This window comes from Coccinella septempunctata, chromosome 1 (genome assembly GCF_907165205.1).
Source record: "Coccinella septempunctata chromosome 1, icCocSept1.1, whole genome shotgun sequence".
NCBI classification, from domain to species: domain Eukaryota; kingdom Metazoa; phylum Arthropoda; class Insecta; order Coleoptera; family Coccinellidae; genus Coccinella; species Coccinella septempunctata.
Window position 1 is genome coordinate 10920035 of NC_058189.1, and position 22052 is coordinate 10942086.

Sequence of the window (22052 nt, forward strand, 5' to 3'; positions counted from 1 at the left end):
CTCAGACAGGTCAATTTTTGATGATAGAGAGGGACATGATCTGGGTACAAAGCTTGTTTCTACTAGCAAACCCCTGGAAAGGGTTGCAACCCTATCAGGAATTTCAATAGGGAAAATGGATAGTTAGATTAGTAGATCATGTCCCCCTGTCATCCAAAATCGACCTGTCTCAATGTTTTCACAAATTCTGATTCGTTGTTGAGTTATTGAGGATGGCTTTTAAATGAGACAGTGAGAAAATGCTTCTAGAAAGTTTTTGTCGTTCTTGGGCATTTCCGATCAATATGTCAATATATTACTCACATGTCCAAGGCAAAATCGGCATGAAAGTGAAATAATCATTGATGCAACATTTTTTTCGAGGTGTTGAGAGATGTTGCAAATGTAACCCACTGGGCCAACTGCAAACCATCTAAAAAAACAAAAGGCGGTTCAACAGTGACCGCTTGAATGAAGCAAATGAAATGCCTTGCTGACACATAATAGAGACATAATCATATATTAGGTTTCAATTTCAATGTTTTTAGAATTTATATTCTTATATTTGTACATTAATTTTTGAGAAAGCTAGGTTGCTAAAACATACCATGTCTTTCAGGCAGACTGAATTTGGACAGGTTAGCTAGTTGTACGTAATTGCCAGTTCAAACTGACAAGTATAATATTTTTGTTCGCAGGTCCTTTCAGCGTTTTCGTAGAACACACTCGAAACGATCTACCATAAGATGAAGCGCGGAAGACAAATATAATGACAGAACACGCTGAAACTAAAGGAGATAATTGGGAAGCCTTATGTCAACTTAGCGAAAATACCAATTTCGGAATTCACTATGAAGGCATTATATAAATGATTAATTTCTGGTACTTTCTCGATAGTGTGTATCTCAGTCTCGCTTCTACTCATCCTTTGTCCAAATCATATAAAACATTCTAACACGGGGACCCGAATTATCTTATTCCGAATTATCTTGATAAGATTAACCAGACTCTGAATTCGTTTCGGAAACCTTGGCGTGAACAGGTCCACCCTTAACATCAAGCTTTCGAGAAGTAAAAGTTCGGGATAGGTCGAGAGTTCATCAAAGACAACCCTTATTTCAGACGACCCTCGACCCTTGCAGCCGAAGAAAACATCGTACGAGTGGAGCAAATTGTGCTCTATAATGGACATTCCTTCTGGGGAGAGATAGCACGTGACCTTTATATTTCAGATGGGTGTCACCATTCAATTCTGTTTGATAATTTGACATGAGACTTGTTGTGGCCTGGCTGTTACCAAATGAAATGTGCTGAATTTTCACAAACAAAATACGTATAGTAAATATATATTCGTTTGTATGTAAGCAATACATTTTTGGTTATCAAACAATAAAACATATGCATAAGTTTTAGCAAAGGTTAGTTAGTTACCATACAATTTGGAGTATGATACAAGAGCTTAGGGAACAACCTCAGCAAAAAACCCTGTCTCCCCGTGAGTAGTGTAGTGATGACAAATACTTTTACAGAATAAGCTTTTAATACTGAAGGGCTTCTTTTCCATTGATATAAAAATTTATTTATTCCCTTTTCATTCCGAAATAATATCTGAAACAAAGAAACAGAGCAGTAAACGAGGAAAAAAGTGAATAATAAAGCTTTCATCAAAACTTATTCGAAGACTTGATGATGAATGAAGAAAAAAATAAATAATTATAGGTATATAACTTGTCCATCAATTGCACTGGGAGGAATATCATCTTTGTGTCAAAAACCTTCTGCTGATCTTGGTGGAGGATCACCCACGTCGTTAGAAATGCCTTCGGTACTCAAATTAATAATAGCCAAATCTTGCTTTTGACTGGGAGGGTCTTTCGACCAGGTCCAGTCTTCCAAGTGATGATTCTTCTATTCTTCAGTTGTTCGAGGAACGCTACAGGACCGTTATATTGGGGAATCATCTCCCATAGATATCTATGGGAGATGATTCAGTGGTTATTCAGTAGAAAATTGAAAAAACGAGAAAGAAATTCAAAAAACTTCTTACACTTTGATGACAATTTTGTAAATAAATATGTATCACACATTAACTAATTCTATTAATGAGCAGCAACTCCTTAGTCGACTTAAGAAAATTATCCTAATCAAAAGAAAAAGAAAAATGATCTAGAGACGCGACCTCGACTAAGTGGAATGCGTAATTTTTTCCCTCGGGATTTTCGCTCCTGAATGAAATTAGTGCTGAAATAGTTTATTATGATAGGTACTAGTGGATAAGTGCGACTTGATTGAAAGAACGAGCATTGATTGCGTCGTGACCTCGACGATGCAAGTGCTTTGAAGGTGCTTTTAATATACAGAGTGGGCAAAATTCGCTCTCTACTGACGGAATTTCGAGAACTATAATAGCTAGAAAAAAATGGATGACACATTGCCGAGCTCTTTCTGAGAGAAAAAAAGAATGTTGAAAACAGTAGTCTCCTAAGATTTTTCGTTTTAGAGTTATTAGCAAAAATTGAGATCTTGACGATTTCTAAAAGTTCTCGTAACGTTTTGATTGTCTTTGAAGTATCAGATCTAAGACTTGAACCCTCTCAGGCACTTTCATACGTAGAATCTACTGAAAAAAGTTTTTTTTTCAATGCGAAAATAACAAATTCAATAAAAGTTTTCATCCAAAAAAACGAAAGTTTTACGTAAAAAACACCCTGAAGAAGGTTCAAGTTTCAGATCTGTGACTTCAAAGACAAAAAAGTTTTCACCATTCTTTGTTTCTCTGTAAAAGAGCTTTTACATGTGTCATCCGTTTTCATCTTGCTCTTATACACTGCGCAAAAAAATTAACGCACATTCTGAAAATATCAATTTTAATGAAAGTTAACTCTAAATTGACTTTATAACTTATTTTTTATGTTCTCTCGGGAAGGTTTTGAACGGAACAAGACACATTAAATGAAAGAAAAATTCAGGATTTCACCGAATCTTATGTGAAAGAAGAGAAATAAACAATTTTCAAAATACTGAAATGCTGATAAGTGATTTAATACTTGGTATTTCCATCCCTTGCGTTAATTAGAGCTCGGCAACGACGGTTCATACTCAAAATGAGTGAACTTAAAATGTTCTGATCTAATCCTTCCCAGATTTCTCCGAGTTGGATTCCTAAGTCTTTAAGCGTAACTGGATGATTTTCTGAACTTCTCAGCCTTCTATTGAGGTTGTCCCAAACCTGCTCAATCGGATTGAGATCTGGACTTCTTGCTGGCCATTCCATTCTAGAGACTTCAACCTCTTCAAGGTACTCCTGAACGATGCGCGCACGATGGGGTCTGGCATTATCGTCCATAAAAATGAAATTTTCACCAATGCATGGGGCAAATGGCACTACATGCTCTTCAAGAATGTTCCTTATATACTTATCAGCATTCATAGCTCCATTATCAACGACCACTAGGTCTGTGCGAGCAGTCAAAGATATTCCACTCCATACCATAATCGATCCTCCCCCGAAACCATTAGTATTCAGGAAATTGCACTGAGCATATCTTTCATATGGACGTCTGTATACAAGGGAACGTCGATCACAATGGTAGAGGCAGAATCTAGACTCATCTGTGAAGAGAACTCTTTCCCAATCGGCCTCTTTCCAATGGATATGCTCTCTCGCAAAATCCAAACGCGCCCTTCGATGGGCTGGGGTAAGAGCTGGGCTCTTGCCGCGACACGAGGCCTCAAATCATATTCTGTGAGGCGATTTGTTATTGTCTGAGTGCTAATTTGCACTTCATGAGTTTGCTCAAGCTGAATTTGAAGGAGGCGAGCGGTTGTAAACCGTTGCCTCAACGAAGAAACTCTCAAGTAACGTTCTTGAATGGCAGTTGTTACCCGTGGTCTACCCTGTCCTGGTCTCCGGACATTCATACCTGTCTCCCTGAATCGCTGCAACATTCTGGACACACTTGTATGGGAAACTCCAAGCCTTTCTGCAATTCTTGTGCATGTCCACCCATAGAAAAACTATTGATCACTAGAATTGATCGAGAACAACTGATTTTAGAATGGAGCCAATACATTCAAAATCTGATAATAACATCTGTATTGAAGAAATCCGTTGAAAGTGGATAACATTTGCATGCATAATTCTGATAAAAATAATTATCATCGAGAACACCTTCAGTTGTAGAATAAATTTGAGATGTCCATAATGTGCGTTAATTTTTTTGCGCAGTGTAGTTCTCGAGATTGTCTCAGTGGACAACGAATTTTGCCTACCCTGTGCATATGCATCATATGCTTTTTTAACAGATTTTCAGAATAACTTCAATAAGGGAATCGGAATAATTTCCAGATCAGGATTATGTTCCGTATATTTGAAAACGGGAAATTACGTGTGTAATGGACATCCGATGTTGAGTCTTGTTGACATGTATACAGGATATCCTATAATTGATAGATCGTCCTAAACCACCTCATAGAAGAGCTATTGAGCACTCTGACAAAAAGGCAAAAAAATCTGTCTCCTCTGGATACAAATATTTTTTTTCAAACTAGCGATTTTTTCAACACCGTGTTTCGTTTCTGGGAACCACGGTAACGAATAAATAAAACAAATCAGTTTCTCGTGCTGAAAAATACTCCAATAGATATGCCGAAAATCGTTTCAATAGCTGTTGTCGTTGTAAAAACATCACAACTTCAATTTTCATTTTAAAATGCTATGACTGTTCCATTTCGTCAATGTTTGAGTGGTCGTTCCGAAAAAAGTATGTGTGAAATCCTCAGTGGCCAACTATCTCAAAAATATGCGCATTTCATGCAGATTTCAAGATAGTACAATGCTTCGTCAAAACTTCACTAGTACATAATGAAATACATTGATAATAAGCTAATTTCTTCACTTAAGCTGGACCTGCATTTTCATAGAAAACAAGATAAAACTGATAGATCAACACTGAATAGAGAAAAATACTGCAACATGCACAGCTGGCAAACTTCGAATCCTATTCAATGCGGAAAGACAGATCCCATTACCAGTTCGAAATAAATTATTGAAAAGGAAAGGAATATCGAATGGAAAGATTCCCTTTCGAACTAACGGGTAACTTAAATGAGCTATTTAGAATTCCTTCGAAATGAATTACCAACTTTACTGAAAGAGATATCGAAAGAGTGAGAGAAAACCATTGGTTCCCAAACGGTGGATGTGCACAGTATGCAGTCATACTGTGGTTAATTGTACCACAGTATAGACACTTACTATACTCCATTCACATTTATTTTAGCAGTCGGTTGGCCATGGAAATTTGACACATTTCACTCTGTATAGTACGAAAATGTGGGGTTGAGACGCTTGTCAAAACATTTTTGGGTTTTAAATCAACGCTATGTTGCCCTTTCTACGTAAAAGTTTCTGTTATTACGTATTTTATCACAATGTCGAATCTCTTCGGAAAATATGTGACGAACATAATTGAAGTTTATACAAACTGATTGAAGATCAGTATAATAATAATATCATAATATGCACAAGCTTGAGGAGAGGTAATGTTCGTTATCTTCTTTGGCTAAAGTTTGAATACGTTACATCAGTTGAAGATTTCAAAAATATTAAGCCGAAGATGAAATGCATATGATGCAGTGGTTGGGAATGGGTATATCTCGAAAAAATCAACAGATAATTACAAAAATGTTAAATTCTTCAACAAAAATCATCAACAAAAGTCAAGATGAACTTCACCTTTGAACAAAAATTTCACATGAATAAACAATTAACAGGACAACTGGCTCGTATTTGTGGCTGTTCATCTTAATACATTGATATAATAATAATAATTAGGTATTTATTGGTACATTAAGACATTTATAATGTATAGGATAGGACAAGTCAAACGAAAAATAGAAAAATCAATTTTCGGAAATTTATTTCAAAGAGTAACAACTGTTACTCTTTGCTCATTCTACGATGACATTCATCGAAAATCCTGTAGTGACGTTTCGCATCAATTCAGCCAAACATAAAATTCTCAAATGCCACCACTTTTTGGGTCTGCCAATAGAAGGAAATTCTTTGTCATCCTCTTCATTCACAATCTTTCTGATTGCGGAAATATTCAGCTGAAATATAAGTCGTTTAGATTCAGATGCAACATTATATAAATTCTCTTACATTGAATATTTTCGCTACCCTCTGACGTATTGTGGATTTTAGAATATCAGGGTATAACTATTTGAATGAGCGGACCTAAATTCTATATAGCACTTCTTGAAACCCTGTCTTCTCTCTCTTTCAAACACTTTCGACATTTTCTTAATAAAAATTGATATTAGTTGTGACAACAGCGTTACGACATTAACGACATTTCATGAGTGCCAACCTTACTCTGTTCTAGTTACAAAAACTTGAGAAAATTATTTCATGGCCAACCGACTGCTAAAATAAATGTGAATACAGTATAGTGTCTATATCACATCGCATTTTTGGAGATTTAGAAATGGATCATTTGCAGCACAAAAATCAGCAAATATCAGTATTTTCTGCTGGAGAAGAATGCAAACTTCAATACAACTGATCTGTGAGAAAAACTTGAGGTCATCAGCGAAAAGTAAAAATCTGCATGACCTAAATGATGTGAAAATTTTATTGATGATAAGCGAGTAATAGGAAAGGACAAAGATGGGATCCCTGGGGAGGAATAGAACATTCTTGACAAAAGGCCCTTTATGGAAACATATTTTGTACTCGATCTCTGAGATACTGAAAATTCAACAGTGAATCGAAAACCAGGAAAGAATTGAATTTTTTTTCTTACGTTATATTCATGTGAATAGGGATATATGATACATTTTTGAAATCAGCAAAAAAATTGCAACAAGATTAATGAACTTTCAACTATAGTTTACATTTGAAAAATCAGAAATCCCTATCGTATCTCGAAAATGACTGGATCAAAAAATTTATCAATATCATATTCGAATTCCTCATAAATAAGTGCCTGTAGAATGTAACAACGGTTTTCGAATACGAGTTCAAATAAGCGAGTTATTCAGCTTCATTGAAAATGACAATTTCTCAATTTTCGTTCATAACTCAAAACCTATGAACGTTAGGCTGGATCTGTTTTCAGTTTTGGATTAGTTAAGAAAAAAGAGCTCGAGAATGTGTCATCCGTTTTCTTCTACAAAAACGGTGATTTTATCGAAATCAGACGGAGGGAATAAAGGGGAAACCTATGAATTTTTCGCACTATTGAATTGTTAGGATGGATCGGTATTTTTCATATTCATTTCGCTTTCCCTTTGCCAATGCGTCCTGTCAGGTATTTGTCTTCCATCAAGTCCGAAAATACCCATTCGGACTTATTGAACTGCTCGAAATTAATCTTCACCCCTCAGAGCAGGCCGTATTGGGGTCGGCTGTGGGAACCTGGAATCTTGAACGACAAGCTTGCCGTCATTGGAATACTCTAGGCCGACAAGGAGTGGCTTTCCATTTGAATGCTGCTAAGCATTAAATTTGCTTTGAGTAGTTGCCGTTTAATGATGATTTGCACTTGTGATTACTGTAGCGTGATAACCTGTAGCACCTATTCAATCTTGTTTAATATAACCATAGACATAGAGACATGGACTGCGCCTTCCCTTTCTATCTATGCATGAAATATGGTCAAAAAAAGTGACAGGGAGAAACGCACGTCGGGCATACAGTTGTCTTTTGCTTGGTCCACACTCACCTTTATGTGAACAAAAAAGAGACAGGTATATGCCCGACGATCATTTCTCTCTTTCTATAAAATAGACAATTTCATGCTGACATTGCTTAGTCCATGTTTCTATGTCTATGAATATTACATAATAGTGGAGATGTAAACTCAATTGAACAATATTAACGATTAGCAATTAATAACAACTTTACGTTTGGAGGCGTTCATGAACAGCATTAACTGAAAATTTCTCGGAAAATTTAGAATCAGGTTTGCTTCAATTCTGACGTACAGTAAAAGGAAGGGTTTCGTGAATTGAACGTTTTCAGTTATCTATGTTTCTATTTCGACTCCTATATGATGAAATAATCGATCTAATTAGCCTTATATGAACATATATGGAATTCATAATTGCTAATGAAGAAGGTAGTTCAACGCCGAAAGGCCATGAAATATAACAAAATAAATCGGACTGGCAGAAATCTACACTTTCAGTATCACTTTCACGTTCAGTGTTGAACGTGACACTGGCTTCCAACAAAAGGTCCTCTGCTTCATTCAGACGGCATCGTTTGGTGAAGTTATGTGATACTGATGAGTTCAAACAAGAGCGAAACCGGTACTCACTTTCGATGTCAGCACGTTCCCCATGGTATACTGAAGTTGTAGATTTCTGCCAGTCCGATTTATTTTGTTATAATTGCTAATATTCAATTGGAAATTTTGAAAAATGGTTCTAATCGCTCTTCTCAGCTCCTATTAATGGTGCTACTTCAATTCTTATTTCAGTTCAGGTCATAAATCCACCAAATAGCCTAATTCAGGGTCAATTGTATAGTTAAGTTCAAGCTTAGTAAAAATCCAGCTCAAGTTGACAATTCAGTACAATTTTGACAATTCAACAATGTTGAATCAAAGATTATAGAGTACAAAAATAGGAAACGCCCTCATATCGCTAGTACTAAAAACTGACTACATTTTGGCCAGTGAAAACACGCGTGACAATGAGATGGCGCTAAAAACGCACTGTCAATACAGGAAAACTTTTTTTATAACAGTTTTCTGTTTTTTAATTGAGGGGCGCGAAATTCGAATTCTATTTCTCGTATTGCATTCCGATATTGTCTTTGTTTCTATCAAAAAACAAACATCCTGAGCGACAAAACAAAAGTATGGTTTTGTTTTGTGATCAGGATGTTAGTTTTCATCTAAACATTGTTCGGAATCAATTGATATCAACGAAAAACGCTGTTGGATGTGCTATATGTTTATTTGCAATTCATAAAAAAATTACAAAAATTGAAATAGTGGGCAGTAAATGAAGCTTCAACTAGGACACTAAAGTATATGGTGATCTGCTATATGTCGAAGGTGTTGTTGTACAATAGGTTGTTCTGAATTAATGAACTTAGTTGAATTTGTAAAATATACATATATCAGAAATTAATATGAACCAATATTCAACATACCATCATAGCATACATATTCCAGTTACTTACATATGTAGGTATTATTAAAAGAATTTTCAGAACCACACTTAAAAAAAAAACCTTACAGACATATGCAAGACCTGTATGTCAGTATAGTTTCTTGGTGTTTTTTTTATGATTTTCTTATGATATGTCTCTTCATGACACAATATACAAATTGATTAATGAATGAACAAAACACTCACAGCAGGTTTCATAAAACTTTGACTTTCTAAACAACAATTTGACAGTCACTCGATTCCCAAATGGAAATCAATAAAACCTCTGCATTTCTGAATATATTGAAAGAGTAGCAATTGAGAATCATTGAATGGACCTATAAAGATCATCATTTCCACTTAATAGGCCGTTCATGCAAGGGATGCTTTCTGCATACAACAATTTACGTCGATGAACAGTTCTCAATTGACCTGCAGTAAAATGTTCATTGCACATGGTGTAGTAAGTAGTGTTTGCTGAATTAATTGTCTTCAAGCTCTGAGAATTTTATCCACTTCGGAGCACTGAAAATTAGAATCAATGAATGACCGATTCACATGTTACGACTTTTAATACTTACGCTTCCATTTTCCTTAGTTGAGTGAAAAACTTAATCACGTGTGAAATACATTTTATTATTTGATCCACCGTTTTTCACCATTCAATAATTTTCGAACAATATTTTGATGTTTTCACCAAGAAATAAGACAAAAAATTTCAAAAATCAGCAACTAGAACGAGCCAGATAAACAAAAATCGGAATGACAATCAAAACATTCAAAACTTCTTTGATCGAAATTGACGTCTGAAATCTTAAAAAATTTCATATATTTCTGCAAATGGCACTCAAATTAATATTTTAACCAGTCCTAGCGTCTTAAAAACACGCGTGACACACAGATGGCGCTCATATCGCTTTAGTCGCCTCGTTTCCCATCTTTCTGCTCTATAATCTTTGGGTTGAATGTTGATGTCATAGACTTACTGAACAGAGAATAGATAGCCCACTCGACAAACAAGCTTCAGCGTCGTTTCTTTTACGGTACAGGTACGAATTTGAAACAAATGAAAAAGGATTCTACAGCGCACATTTCAAATATTCTTGTAGTGAATCAGGCAAACTTCTTTGAAAAATATCCAAAGGAAAATCAGAATCGCATTAACTGTTGATTGCGAAATTGTTTTCAATGAAAAATGAGAGCTGATAAGAATCTTACCCGCTTTTCAGTCCTTGTATTTTCGACAATTTTCAAAGCTGCTGCACTTTCTTTTAGTGTAACACTACCAAGAATATGGAAGATCATCTCTGTCTCTTCACTCGATCATATTCAATCGAATCCACTTCATTGCCAGTATTTCGCATAAAAACTGAAATGAATTCATCACAACATGATCTTTGAAAGTAGAAAGATAGTAAAGGACCTCATACCTCTAGTACTAAAAACCGACTACATTTGGCCTGTACTTGCCACATTTGACAATGAGATGGTGCTAAAATCGTTACATTAGATTTCTGTATAATATATTCGTATTTTTTTCGTTCCTGAATAGGCTACCAATAGAAATCCGCCTCTGACTTAAACTGGCAAATAAAATATGAATAATGATATAAACAGCATGAACATACGGAACTAAGGCAAAAATGCAGAAATGCCCAGGTCTAAGAAATGTGTCATTTACTGTTGAGAGTGTTTCTGTTCTTGGGGGCCCAAATTTTCATAATTTTAATATTTTACTGTTATTTTCACTTTAACATTACCAAATATTATTGAAAGTTTTTTATTAAATGTAAATAATATTTCATTTCAATAAGTTGTTACATTATTTTCTATGAAAAGAATGACTACAAATTCTGAGAAGGATTAAAATTATTGAATCATTTCATTAGTGATTTAAAACTATATTGTCTGCAAACGTTGGGTGAAGTGACCTTAATGTTTCTAGTTTCTTGAGCATAAAAATATTTATAAATCAATTTTGATTTATCAGCCATTATTTGATGATGGTCTATCAAAAATTCACTTGTGATATATGCGTCATTATTCACTTGGTCAACAATCTTCACTGTCGCAACCAAAAATATAAAGACGTCTATGGATACAAACACAGAAAACCCAACTAGAAATATGGGAATGGGTAGATATTATTGAAAATAAGAGGAGATATTTCAGAGGAGATATCAATCGTGGTTAAAGTATAGTTATATAGGTTAAAGTGTAATTATTTAGGTATTTCAAAAAATGTCACCAGATACATAGTTGTGCAGAATGAGCAGAACATCTTGTTATTTGTGATTCGGCTTTAAAGATTATACGATGAATTATTTGCGATGAAAGTTTCCATACTTTCATAAAATATTCATTAGAATTTACAGATTTCTATTTATTCGTTATTGTTCATGATGAGAAGTCAAAAACTATTTTTTTTTCTGATCGAACCAATATTGAGCTATATCGCCTTAGTTACCATGTGTCATAACACACTCATATTTCCCTAGGGAAATATGGAATGTCAGTTCATATTTCCCTAGGGAAATATGAAACGTCAAATCATATTTCTTTCAAAACGTCAAATCATATTTAATTTCTTTATTTAGTAACAAAATGGAAACTGCAATTGTTGAAATTTCCACTGAAAGTTTTTCCACCAGATACAAAGGAAGAAGAAATATCTTGTTCATAATTATTCGTCGACGAGACTACAGTTTTCTTGAGAACATTCCGTGCAGCAGCAGTCTCGGACGATTCTCCCAAAACGGTCTTCAAAGACTGTGATGCTGCAGATGGCTCTCCCTCCACACCTGCTATTATCTTCGCTACCTTATTTTTCTGCAGCATACTGTCAGCCAGATAGCCTTCTGCAACAGATGAACTTTTCCAACCACCATGTCTCTTGAGTGTTGTCATTGAGGCTCCCGCATCGGCAACCAAAGTCGCGGATGTTCGTCTTCCACAATGGCCTGTATACATTTTCGGATTATCTAATCCCAACCATTCAGCAACCTTACTCGGAATTTTTCCGAAGGTATTTTTGCCGACAGGCTGAAGAGTACACTTCTTATCTCTATAAGCTACGAAGAACCTAAGAACGCCTTGCGGACGCAACGCCGAATACTCCCGCACCAAACGAGCAGCACCCAGATCTTCTTCATCAATTATAGTGAATATTCTGTTTATATCATTCTTAGTTTTTGAGACTTTAATTATGATTACCGACCCACGATCTTCGATATCTGAAGATAGCATATTCACCAGCTCTTGTGTTCTGCAGGCGCCAAAGATTTCCATTATTAAAACAACCTTCAAAATTGTGAATGTAAAAATCTTATCAACAGAGGAAATCAAAATGAAACTTTTACCTTATACATCAAAAAAACGTCATTAGGAGCTTCACTCAAGAATGTCTTGAGCTGCTCCCGGGACAACACTGCTGATTTTTTAGGAACGTATCCTTTATTTTCGTTCTTAACAAATGCTTCGACTTCATCGAATAATTTGACATCAGTTTTTTCCTTCAAATGTAGCATTGATCTTAACATCGATAGTTTCGACCATAACGTGTTTGGTGAATATTTCTGCGACTGGGGATCGAATGAATTAATCATACATCAAGAATAACAAGAATCAGAGCAACATACCAAATCTTGGAAATATGCTAACAAAATATTATCGCTCACACCGTCCACCAAATTTTTTCTTTTCCACTCCTGAAAGCAATCGTACTCTCTACTGTAGGCAGCTTGAGATTTGGCCGGAACCAAAGATTCACGGGCTTTTGCCGATTGAGTTTCGACGTAGTTCGACATTATTTCAATAATTTTATTTCTGACAAGACGTCAAAATGAAACCAGTCAACCATGATTTTCAGAAACATGGCCCATAGCAACGTTAAAAATTTAATTATTACAAAAATATACAATCTAACAATGATTTCCCCATAACAGATTATTTCAATCAGAAAAAAACTATTGATTACACCACGGGAAATATGAATATATTTCCCTCGGTTGTCTATACATCCCTCGGGCTCCGCCCTCGGGATGTAACTTTGACAACCTCAGGAAATATACTGTTCATATTTCCCTAGTTGTAATAATAGCTATTTTGAAACACCCTATGTTCTTAATTGTTTCGAGTAGATGTGGTTTTCCTGAAGACATCAATCGTAGGTTTAGTGGGTTTCACACTTCCCATTCTCCAGATCATTATTTTTCAACCTCTTTCACGACACGACCCCCATAGTAAGGAAAAATATTACGCCACCCGCCTAACATTTGATTTTTTATATCACCTAGTATTCATCCGAATTGAAATTTTCATGAATTGCAAAAATGAACACCAGGCAAAGAAATCGCTTAAATTTGGTTAGTTTCTGAACATCATTGGTTAATTTTGGTTTCAGGATTGAACGCGACACCCATTGTTCCTCCATCAGGAAGAAGAGCATCTTTCAGAGTTGCAGCACCTCCAGAACCAACCAGTCCGCCGAGTCCAGATTCGGGGCCTTCAATAGCAGCACTCACAATATCTCCAGAAGAAGATAGAAGAACGAGGAGAAGAGGTTCACAATTGTAAGTTACATAATATACTCCATTAATTTTCATAAAAACACTCGGTTGGCCTAGCTTTTTCAACTAGAAAGGAGTAAGGTTGGCACTCATGAAATGTCGTTGATGTCATAACGACGTTTGCCACGATTGATTGATCAATTAATAGAACAAAAATGCTGAAAAGATTGAAAAAGAATGAAGGCAGAGTAGGTATCAAGAAGTGGTATTTAGAATGCCGTTTCGCTCATTCAAATAGTAACCCTGATATTCTAAAATCTATAATATATCGGACGCTTTCGAACATATTCAATGTAAGTAAATTCATATTGAAATTATGTTTCATCCAGAGACAATCTATATCCGCTATATCCAAAGATATTACACACATATGTGTAATATCTTTGGCTATATCTTCTTGGTTTCATCTGAATCCAAACTACTTATATTTTAGCTGAATGTTTCCACAATCTGGAATGATTGACACAGAATTTCCTTCTTTTGAGAGACCGAAAAAGGTGGTGGTTGTTGAGCACTCCATTTTACGGTGAACGAACGCAAAAAGCTACCACAGTTTTAAGAATGTTATCGTAGAGTAAGTTCCAGAATAGTAATTTTTCTCTTTTTCATTTGACTTATTGTGAATGTCTTATGGCCGTATGTACCGCTTGATTAAACGAAGTTTGAGCTCTAAAACGACATTTAGACCCGTTTGCACCAAACGCACTTAAAATGAACCTTTAACTTAAATTACGTTGAACCAACTGTTAAGTGACATTTAAATGGCTAAGGCCCGTTTGCACCAATCCCCCTTAAAATTAGTACTTAACTAAGCGTGGCTTAAAGTTAATGGACACTTAATTTTATTTCCAGTTGCACGACTGCGGCTTAACAGAATCTTAAGTAAGGGGCCCTTAAGCTTTGATATCTAGTGATATTTCAGTTTTTAATTTTGGTGCAACTTCATTCTAGTCCAATAAAGCCTTTTTATTGGTTGGCCGGTTGAAGATGATCGTTGTCATTTCATTAACCTAACTTTATTCTCCTGTCAGTCAGTGTCAAGTGAACTATTATATTATTATCAAAGAGTGACAACTTTTTGTTGCTGAATTAGCATTATTATTTATAAAGAAATGGATTGTCAAATAAAAGGTACTTGACGTTATAAGAGAAACCACAGCCGTTCTGCAGCCAGTTTATGAGTTTAACAAACTATTTTAGGTTAGAATCCCGCCCATATATACTTCAGTGGTCATTACAGGAGCGCTTAAATTTAAGGCTAGCTTTAGCCCTTCGAATGTCACTTAACAGTTGGTGCAACGTAATTTAAGTAAAGGGTTCATTTTAAGGGACACTTAACACTAAGTGAGTTTGGTGCAAACGGGTCTAAAGCTAGCCTTAAATTTAAGCGCTCCTGTAATGACCTCTTAAGGTATTTAAGGGTGGGATTCTAACCTAAAATAATTTGTTGAAATCATAAGCTGGCTGCAGAAATTAATCTCGCTCAGGCCCGTTTGCACCAATCCCCCTTAAAATGAGTACTTAACTAAGCGTAGTTTAAAGTTAATGGACGCTTAAATTTATTGTCAGTTGCACGACTGCGGCTTACAGAATCTTAAGTAAGGGGCCCTCAAGTATTCATATCTAGTGATATTTCAGTTTTTTATTTTGGTGCAACTTCATTCTAGTCCAATAAAGCCTTTTCATTGGTTTGGGGTTGCAGATGATCGTTGTCATTTCATTAACCTAACTTTATTGTCCTGTCAGTGTCAAGTTATTATCAAAGAGTAACAACTCTTTGTTATTGAATTAGCATTACTATTATCAAAGAGTGACAACTTTTTGTTGCTGAATTAGCATTATTATTGATAATGAAATGGATTGTCAAATTAAAGGTACTTGACGTTATTAGAAAAACCACAGCAGTTCTGCAGCCATTTAAATGTCACATAACAGTTGGTGCAACGTAATTTAAGTTAAGGGTTCATTTTAAGGGACACTTAACACTAAGTGCGTTTGGTGCAAACGGGTGTCAATGAACCGGTGCATATGGCCATTAAGGGAATCCATCAATAAATTGGTTTAAGAGATATCCATTCCCTACTACTGCATCAAATGCATTTCATCTTTGAGTTGTTTTTTTTTTTAATTCTACAACTGATGTAACGTCCTCAACCTATAGCCAAAGAAGATAACCAACATTAACTCTTCTAAAGCAACTGCATATTATGTGTCAACAATTTATTTTTCTCCCATAGCAAAAATAAATATATATTTAAAAATTGATCTCTTGTACTTTCCATGCAAATAACTAGATTTGGAATCACTTTAATGAATTTGCATAAACGTCAATTATACTTATACGACTTCATACTTTCAGAAGTAATTCCACATTGTGATAAAATAAATAATTCCTAAGACCTTTCTTTATGTAGAACGGACAACATAGCGCTGAGTTAAAACCAAAAAACGTTTGACAAGCTTCATAACCTAACATTTTCATACTATAGAGTGTGGAATATGTCAAATTACCTAGGCCACCCGAGTGCTATTATGAAAGTGAATGGAGTATGAGTTAATTTGTGAATGCGTATTCAATTTTCATCCAAAATGATCAGTTAATTAAAATGTTTGCTTGAACCGCTACAGAAAAGATGAGAAGGTGGAGGACCGTCTGTACAACTTGAATGAAAACGAAATTAGGAAGCTTTTAGCTCTATTCCGAATGACATTTGGGTTAAACCTACAAAAAGGAATAAACATAATAAAGCTTTCTGGTTGAAAGTCTGAAGAGACTAGAAAGGCAAAGGCGGCTGTAATGCCTCCACACTTCCATTACTCGCCATTTACATGTTAAATTAATTCAATCTCCGTATGTGAGAGTAGTATTTCTACTCCGCTCTGTCGCTTGGCATAATTCAGTCACCGGAATAAAAGTTTGAGTACTTTTTCTGAGAACAGAACTGGTTTTATCTTTCCCTCTGCACCCAACTTTTGTGTATATACTTACTTTTATAATGAGCATTGACTCAATTAGAGCGATGTATGTGAGAATGGACAAGTTTTAATTTTTACTCGAGCGTGTAATTTTTTCCAACCCAAATCATTCATAATTTCAAAGAGTAGTTCTGATTTATATGCATATTTTCGTCATATTGGGAAGACAAACGATGATAATAATAATAATAATTATAACCGTATGTCCCAGGAAATTGAAGGACTTCGAAAATATTTTCTGAGCAAGGCTGCTTCATCAGAACTCCATCAAGTAGTTTGTGTTGCTGATAGTTCTACACCGTTAAAGCTACAGCAGGACCACTTGGAAACCGTCGAACACTCTGCAGAAAGTAAGATGCAGAAGCTGATTGGCAAACCTTTGCATGGAAGGCACCAGAACGAGGTCAACCATGATTACGTCGACATATCTGCGTCGAACTACTGGTTGACTTCCGGAAGGTTGTTTCCTGAGACAGAAGGCTTCATGCTCGCTATCCATGATCAGGTGATTCCAACAAGGAACTACATGAAATATATCGCCAAGGATGCCTCATTGGCGGATGATAGCTGTCGTTATGACTGTGAGACACATGAAACTATCCAGCACATCACCGGGGGATGTCAGAAGTTCACGGGCACGGAGTACAAAAATAGACATGATGCCGTTGCCAAGATTCTTCACCAATAATTGGCAGTAAAACACTAACTCCTATGTTCGAAAAAGGTTCCTTATTACAATTACCATCCGGATGCTGTAATGCTGTATTGGAAAATGAACATCACAAGCTCTGCTGGGATCGCACAGTTCTCACAGACCGGAAAATAACCCACAATGGACCAGACCTCATATTGCTCAATAAAGATGAGGGCAGAGCACTATTCATCGATGTGGCGATTCCAAATAATAAGAATCTTCTAGATAGGCACACTGAAAAATGTTTCAAAATACAGAGATCTCGAGGAACAAACCAGAAGACAGTGGAAGCTGAAAGATATCAAGACCATCCCTATTGTCATTTCATCTACAGGCCTGATACCGAAGAAACTACTAGAGAACTTGAGGAAACTTCAGTTGGACAAAAAAATCTATAGAGTCATGCAGAAGGCGGTACTGCTCGGAACGGCGAGAACTGTACGCAAGTACATGGGGAATGCAGAGGAACACCGTCTGCTTCGACAAGAAGTGCGGGTGGATCAGAAATCCAACCGACAGCAAGAAGCCGTAGGGCGGCCAGAACCCGACCGCCACCACGGACCCGAAAACCTGGAAACAGAGCTTAATCCTTTTGATATCTGAGATATCTGGGATAAGTGAATTTTCCTCTGGAGAGGAGTGTCAAAGTCGCAAGGCTAAAGTCATAATAATACTCACGAATACCTCACGAGACGAATGGCTCAAGTTTGGATTGGTAAATGTCGACTTCTGAACATAACGAGAGGGAAAAAAGAAGATGGTACATTTAAACTCAAAGAAGGTGCTGAAATTGAAGCATTTTTTGCAGCCAAGGAATGTCCATGGACCATTCCTAGTATGTCCCGATAGAGAGTGTCTCAGGGACATCCTCCTATTTTGTGAGAATCGTCCCTGGGATGTCCATAGAATGTACTTGTGCTGTTAAGGATTGGGGTTGTTTCCCAACAACCCGTCAGGTGGTATTTTTCTGAATTCTTTTTTCCTAATGCAGAACTTGAAAATTATTTTTGGATTCGGAAAAACTCTTAAGTTCTTGAGTTTGGACGGTTCCACAATTATTACATTATTTCGTGAGTAATGAACCGATTTTGAAAATTGTAACTGAGTTGTGTACAGATCATGAATAACTTTCAAACTAACTAACACTCGACATCTGTTCCTTATTCAAAAAATGTTTGGGATAGATGTCACCTTCATGAGGGTGTTTTTTTCGGATCAAAGTCATGATGGAAATTCGTCACCATAGGAACACAAGTTCACCTGTTTTTTTGAATCTTCGAAAAGTCTTCGTTTTTGAGTGGTGCAAGGAGTCAAATTTTTGTTGGGGCACCCTGTGTTTTATAATCATTTCTTTAGCAGTAAAAAATAAATCCAACACGCTAGAGAACGTCCATATGAGTTTCGCAAGTATATGATGCACCCCAGCCACCTTTCGTCACTCTTAAACTGCCATTCTTGTGTCCTCAAGCTATTAAAGTGCGCTCGAGAAAAATGGCCTGACAGTTGCTCTGAAAAGTTTGGGGATCTCAGCAGTTGGAATTTGCTCAGTACATTAGAAATGAGGAACGATCAGCCTCCTCTTTTTTTGCGCAACATTTTTAATCACCATTTTTTCTTTAAAAAAAATATAGTAAATTCAAGAAAGAGATATATTTATAAATAATTACTGATCACCCTGTGTAGGGAGTTTTGATCTATCAAAAACTTTCGCTTGTAGGAGAGCTCAAAGGAAAATCGGTAATGAACTCGTCGCTTTTGTTTCTTCAGCAAAGGTTGAAGGAAAGTTTCGTTATCTTGTGAGGGAAAATGTTAGTAAGGATATTTATATCTCGATTTTCACAGTCCATGAAATCTCAGGAATAGTTCTGAAGCACATTATGTATGGCATTAAATCCTTTTGGGGTGAAGAATCTTATCTTTTTATGGACCTACTTTTCACTGCTCGCGAGCTATATTCATGGAGACGTTGAGTTGCATGGCTTTTGAGATTATGTAAACAATTAGCTTTTCTAGCGGAACGGAGATTATACATGTGGCTGGAAACCATACGAATCGTAGAATGAGACCATACTTCGAAATTTGTCTGCTTCCTAATCAGGTACAGATTCAATGCCAAAGGCCAATATCGAATCTTATTTTAATATCAAGATACAGAATATAACTCTAATTTCACATATATTTTCAAACTGATCAAAAGTTGATTACCAGCATACCTATGTGAAAGTATCATAAAGTTAATATCACTGATAAATATCATTTCAACTTGTCTAAATACATAACCAAAATTTGAAGAGGGTTTCTACTGTGTTGGCTCACTCTTGCTGAATAAAGTCTTATTTGACCCCGTCAGAGCAACACCTCTTCCCACCTCAATGAATGTAGTGTGTATCTCAATGAATTTCAGTAACCATTGCCCTGACATCTGAATCATGAAAAGGATAAAACTTTCATACAGGGCGATTCATTGAGAAATGCGCCTTCAAACAAGGAATATAGAGGACATCGACGTGATTCTAAAGTACCCATCTCATCAATCTAGCAATTTCTATCAACAAATATCATATAAGTACAGTGGGATTTATTGATATTTTTTATTTTTTCACTAAATGATACCCTATGAATCAGCCTCCTCATTTTCTGATATTCAGTATGTATTTGTTCACCGTGGAGTCTACAGAAAGAGTAAAGAAAAAGTTTTATTCCAGGTTCGGCCTTAAGAAAATATAATATAATGTTTATAGACTCCGAAATCTGAGAAAGAATACGATTAAAATTATAAAGCTAAAGCTGGAAAAGAATTGCTTTAATTTCAGAAAAGTGGATAATGTGGAAGTGATGAATATATGCATTTTATTTCCTGCTAATGAAATAAATTCGTACTCCTCTGAATTGAATTCGGTGGTAAAATGTTTCAAAATCCTACATTACTTACTCTAGTGAATATTCGAACAACATGGCGTTATTGGAGACCCTGGCTGTATTAATCATACTTCCTGCCGACTGGGAAATCCCTCAGGTAATATTCATTCTCATAAAGCATGTACTTCAGAGACTGGTTCTAACAGGAAGGTGCAAACAATTTTTTCAGGAAGTTAGTATACCACTGTTCCGCTCGTTTTTAAATATTCATCTACTCTGATATCTGGTTTTGATTTGAACTATAAATTTATCGAAATGGTGTGGCAATTTCGCCTGACACATATTTTTAGGATCGCATGAAAAAAATTACCAATGAAATCCGTATTTCACAAACTATTCACTAGGTGAGTAAGTATAATTTATTTCAATTTGATCGGATCTGTATTTTCGGAGATATTCGGAGAATCCATTCTGCTGCTTCTGCGGGCCAAGCAGCAGTAGCTAAATGGTGTGCTCAGTTGCAGAAGGTGGAATTAAAATATCCTCCTTCGTACTCTAGTTGACGGAAAACTGATTCCAGTGTGTTCGATTTTTAAGGCTGGTGTTGTTTTCGTATACAGTCACTTGCGCATTTTGATTTTGTTGGTTCAATTTCGAAGTTTGTCGTTTTGTGTCGAGTCCAGATTTCAAGGTCGTTGGTTCTACAAAAGACATAAGGTGAGACTACTTTTTATTAGTCTTACCTATAGACGTATTTTTTTCATGGTGCAGAAAATTATTAGCTGTGTCACATAGTTTTATAAGACGTAAGTTTGCGTCGATGAAGTCAAATCTCAGGATATCACATGATTTTCACTATCACAAAGACGAAAAAAGCAATGTTACTGAAAAACAAGAAGTTCAGTTCCTAGGTTCAACTCTAAAACTTTCGGTGCAATAGAATAGATGGTACAGGACGTACAAGAATTAACAAAACAAAAATTGAAAAATACTATGCTTTCGTTTAGGATATTGGCTCGTTCGATATTTACGTGGTAATGAAAATAGAAACTTAGGATTGCCGAATTGTTCTTATTATTTTTTAGTAACTTGGACGATTTTATGAAATGGTCATTTCGATACCAACTGACAGATGAAACTGACACAAGTGTAAAAAATAGAATAATACTTCAAAATCTCACCGATAAAATTCGTCTAAATTTTTCATGATTTTTTTCACTATGGGTATCACAATCTTGTTGTTCCAATAATTCAACAATCGCTTATAAATGGGGTGAAATGGGGAAACATCATAGCACTTTTTCAACATCACTAACATCAAGAAACTGCCTCGATTTTCAAATTTTTTTTTTTCACCCTAAATTGCACGATATAACAATTATGATTCTCACAAAAGTGAATCTAATCCAATGAACTTGGTACTGAACCATTTATTATTCAGCCGTATGTTTATGTTTTGTTCCGTTTTTGCGATGCCGGAGTCACCTTCCACAGTCCCTTCCTGAAAATTCAATGAAATTTTGTCGAACTTCTAGGGGTTGTATCTCAGCCATCTTGGATATTTTACGTAGACAATTTTGGTTAAACGACTTATTACGACCTTCTGTCGAAAAATGCCTTACCTTTGAAAACACCCTGTATTCATCATCATACAAATAAGTTCAAACAAAATGAATTTTCAATCCTATTGGACTTTGTCAATGGTTGGAAAAGAGCTCAATCGTTGAACTAGTTCGGTAAACCCTCCTGTTTCCAATGAATTATAGGACAATATATTGCGAGTGATATCTGACGTATTTCCAAACAAG

General features: G+C 35.9%; 1 protein-coding gene across 2 annotated transcripts in view; it reads left to right on the forward strand.

The window, feature by feature from the left end:
• LOC123319210 (regulating synaptic membrane exocytosis protein 1) overlaps positions 1 to 22052 on the forward strand; it is a 301043-nt gene that overhangs the window by 179704 nt on the left and 99287 nt on the right. For both annotated transcript variants that reach the window (XM_044906078.1, XM_044906085.1), the window contains one exon: positions 13550 to 13718. In XM_044906078.1, the coding sequence (XP_044762013.1) occupies positions 13550 to 13718 (169 nt within the window). The remainder of the gene's footprint in view (positions 1 to 13549; positions 13719 to 22052) is intronic.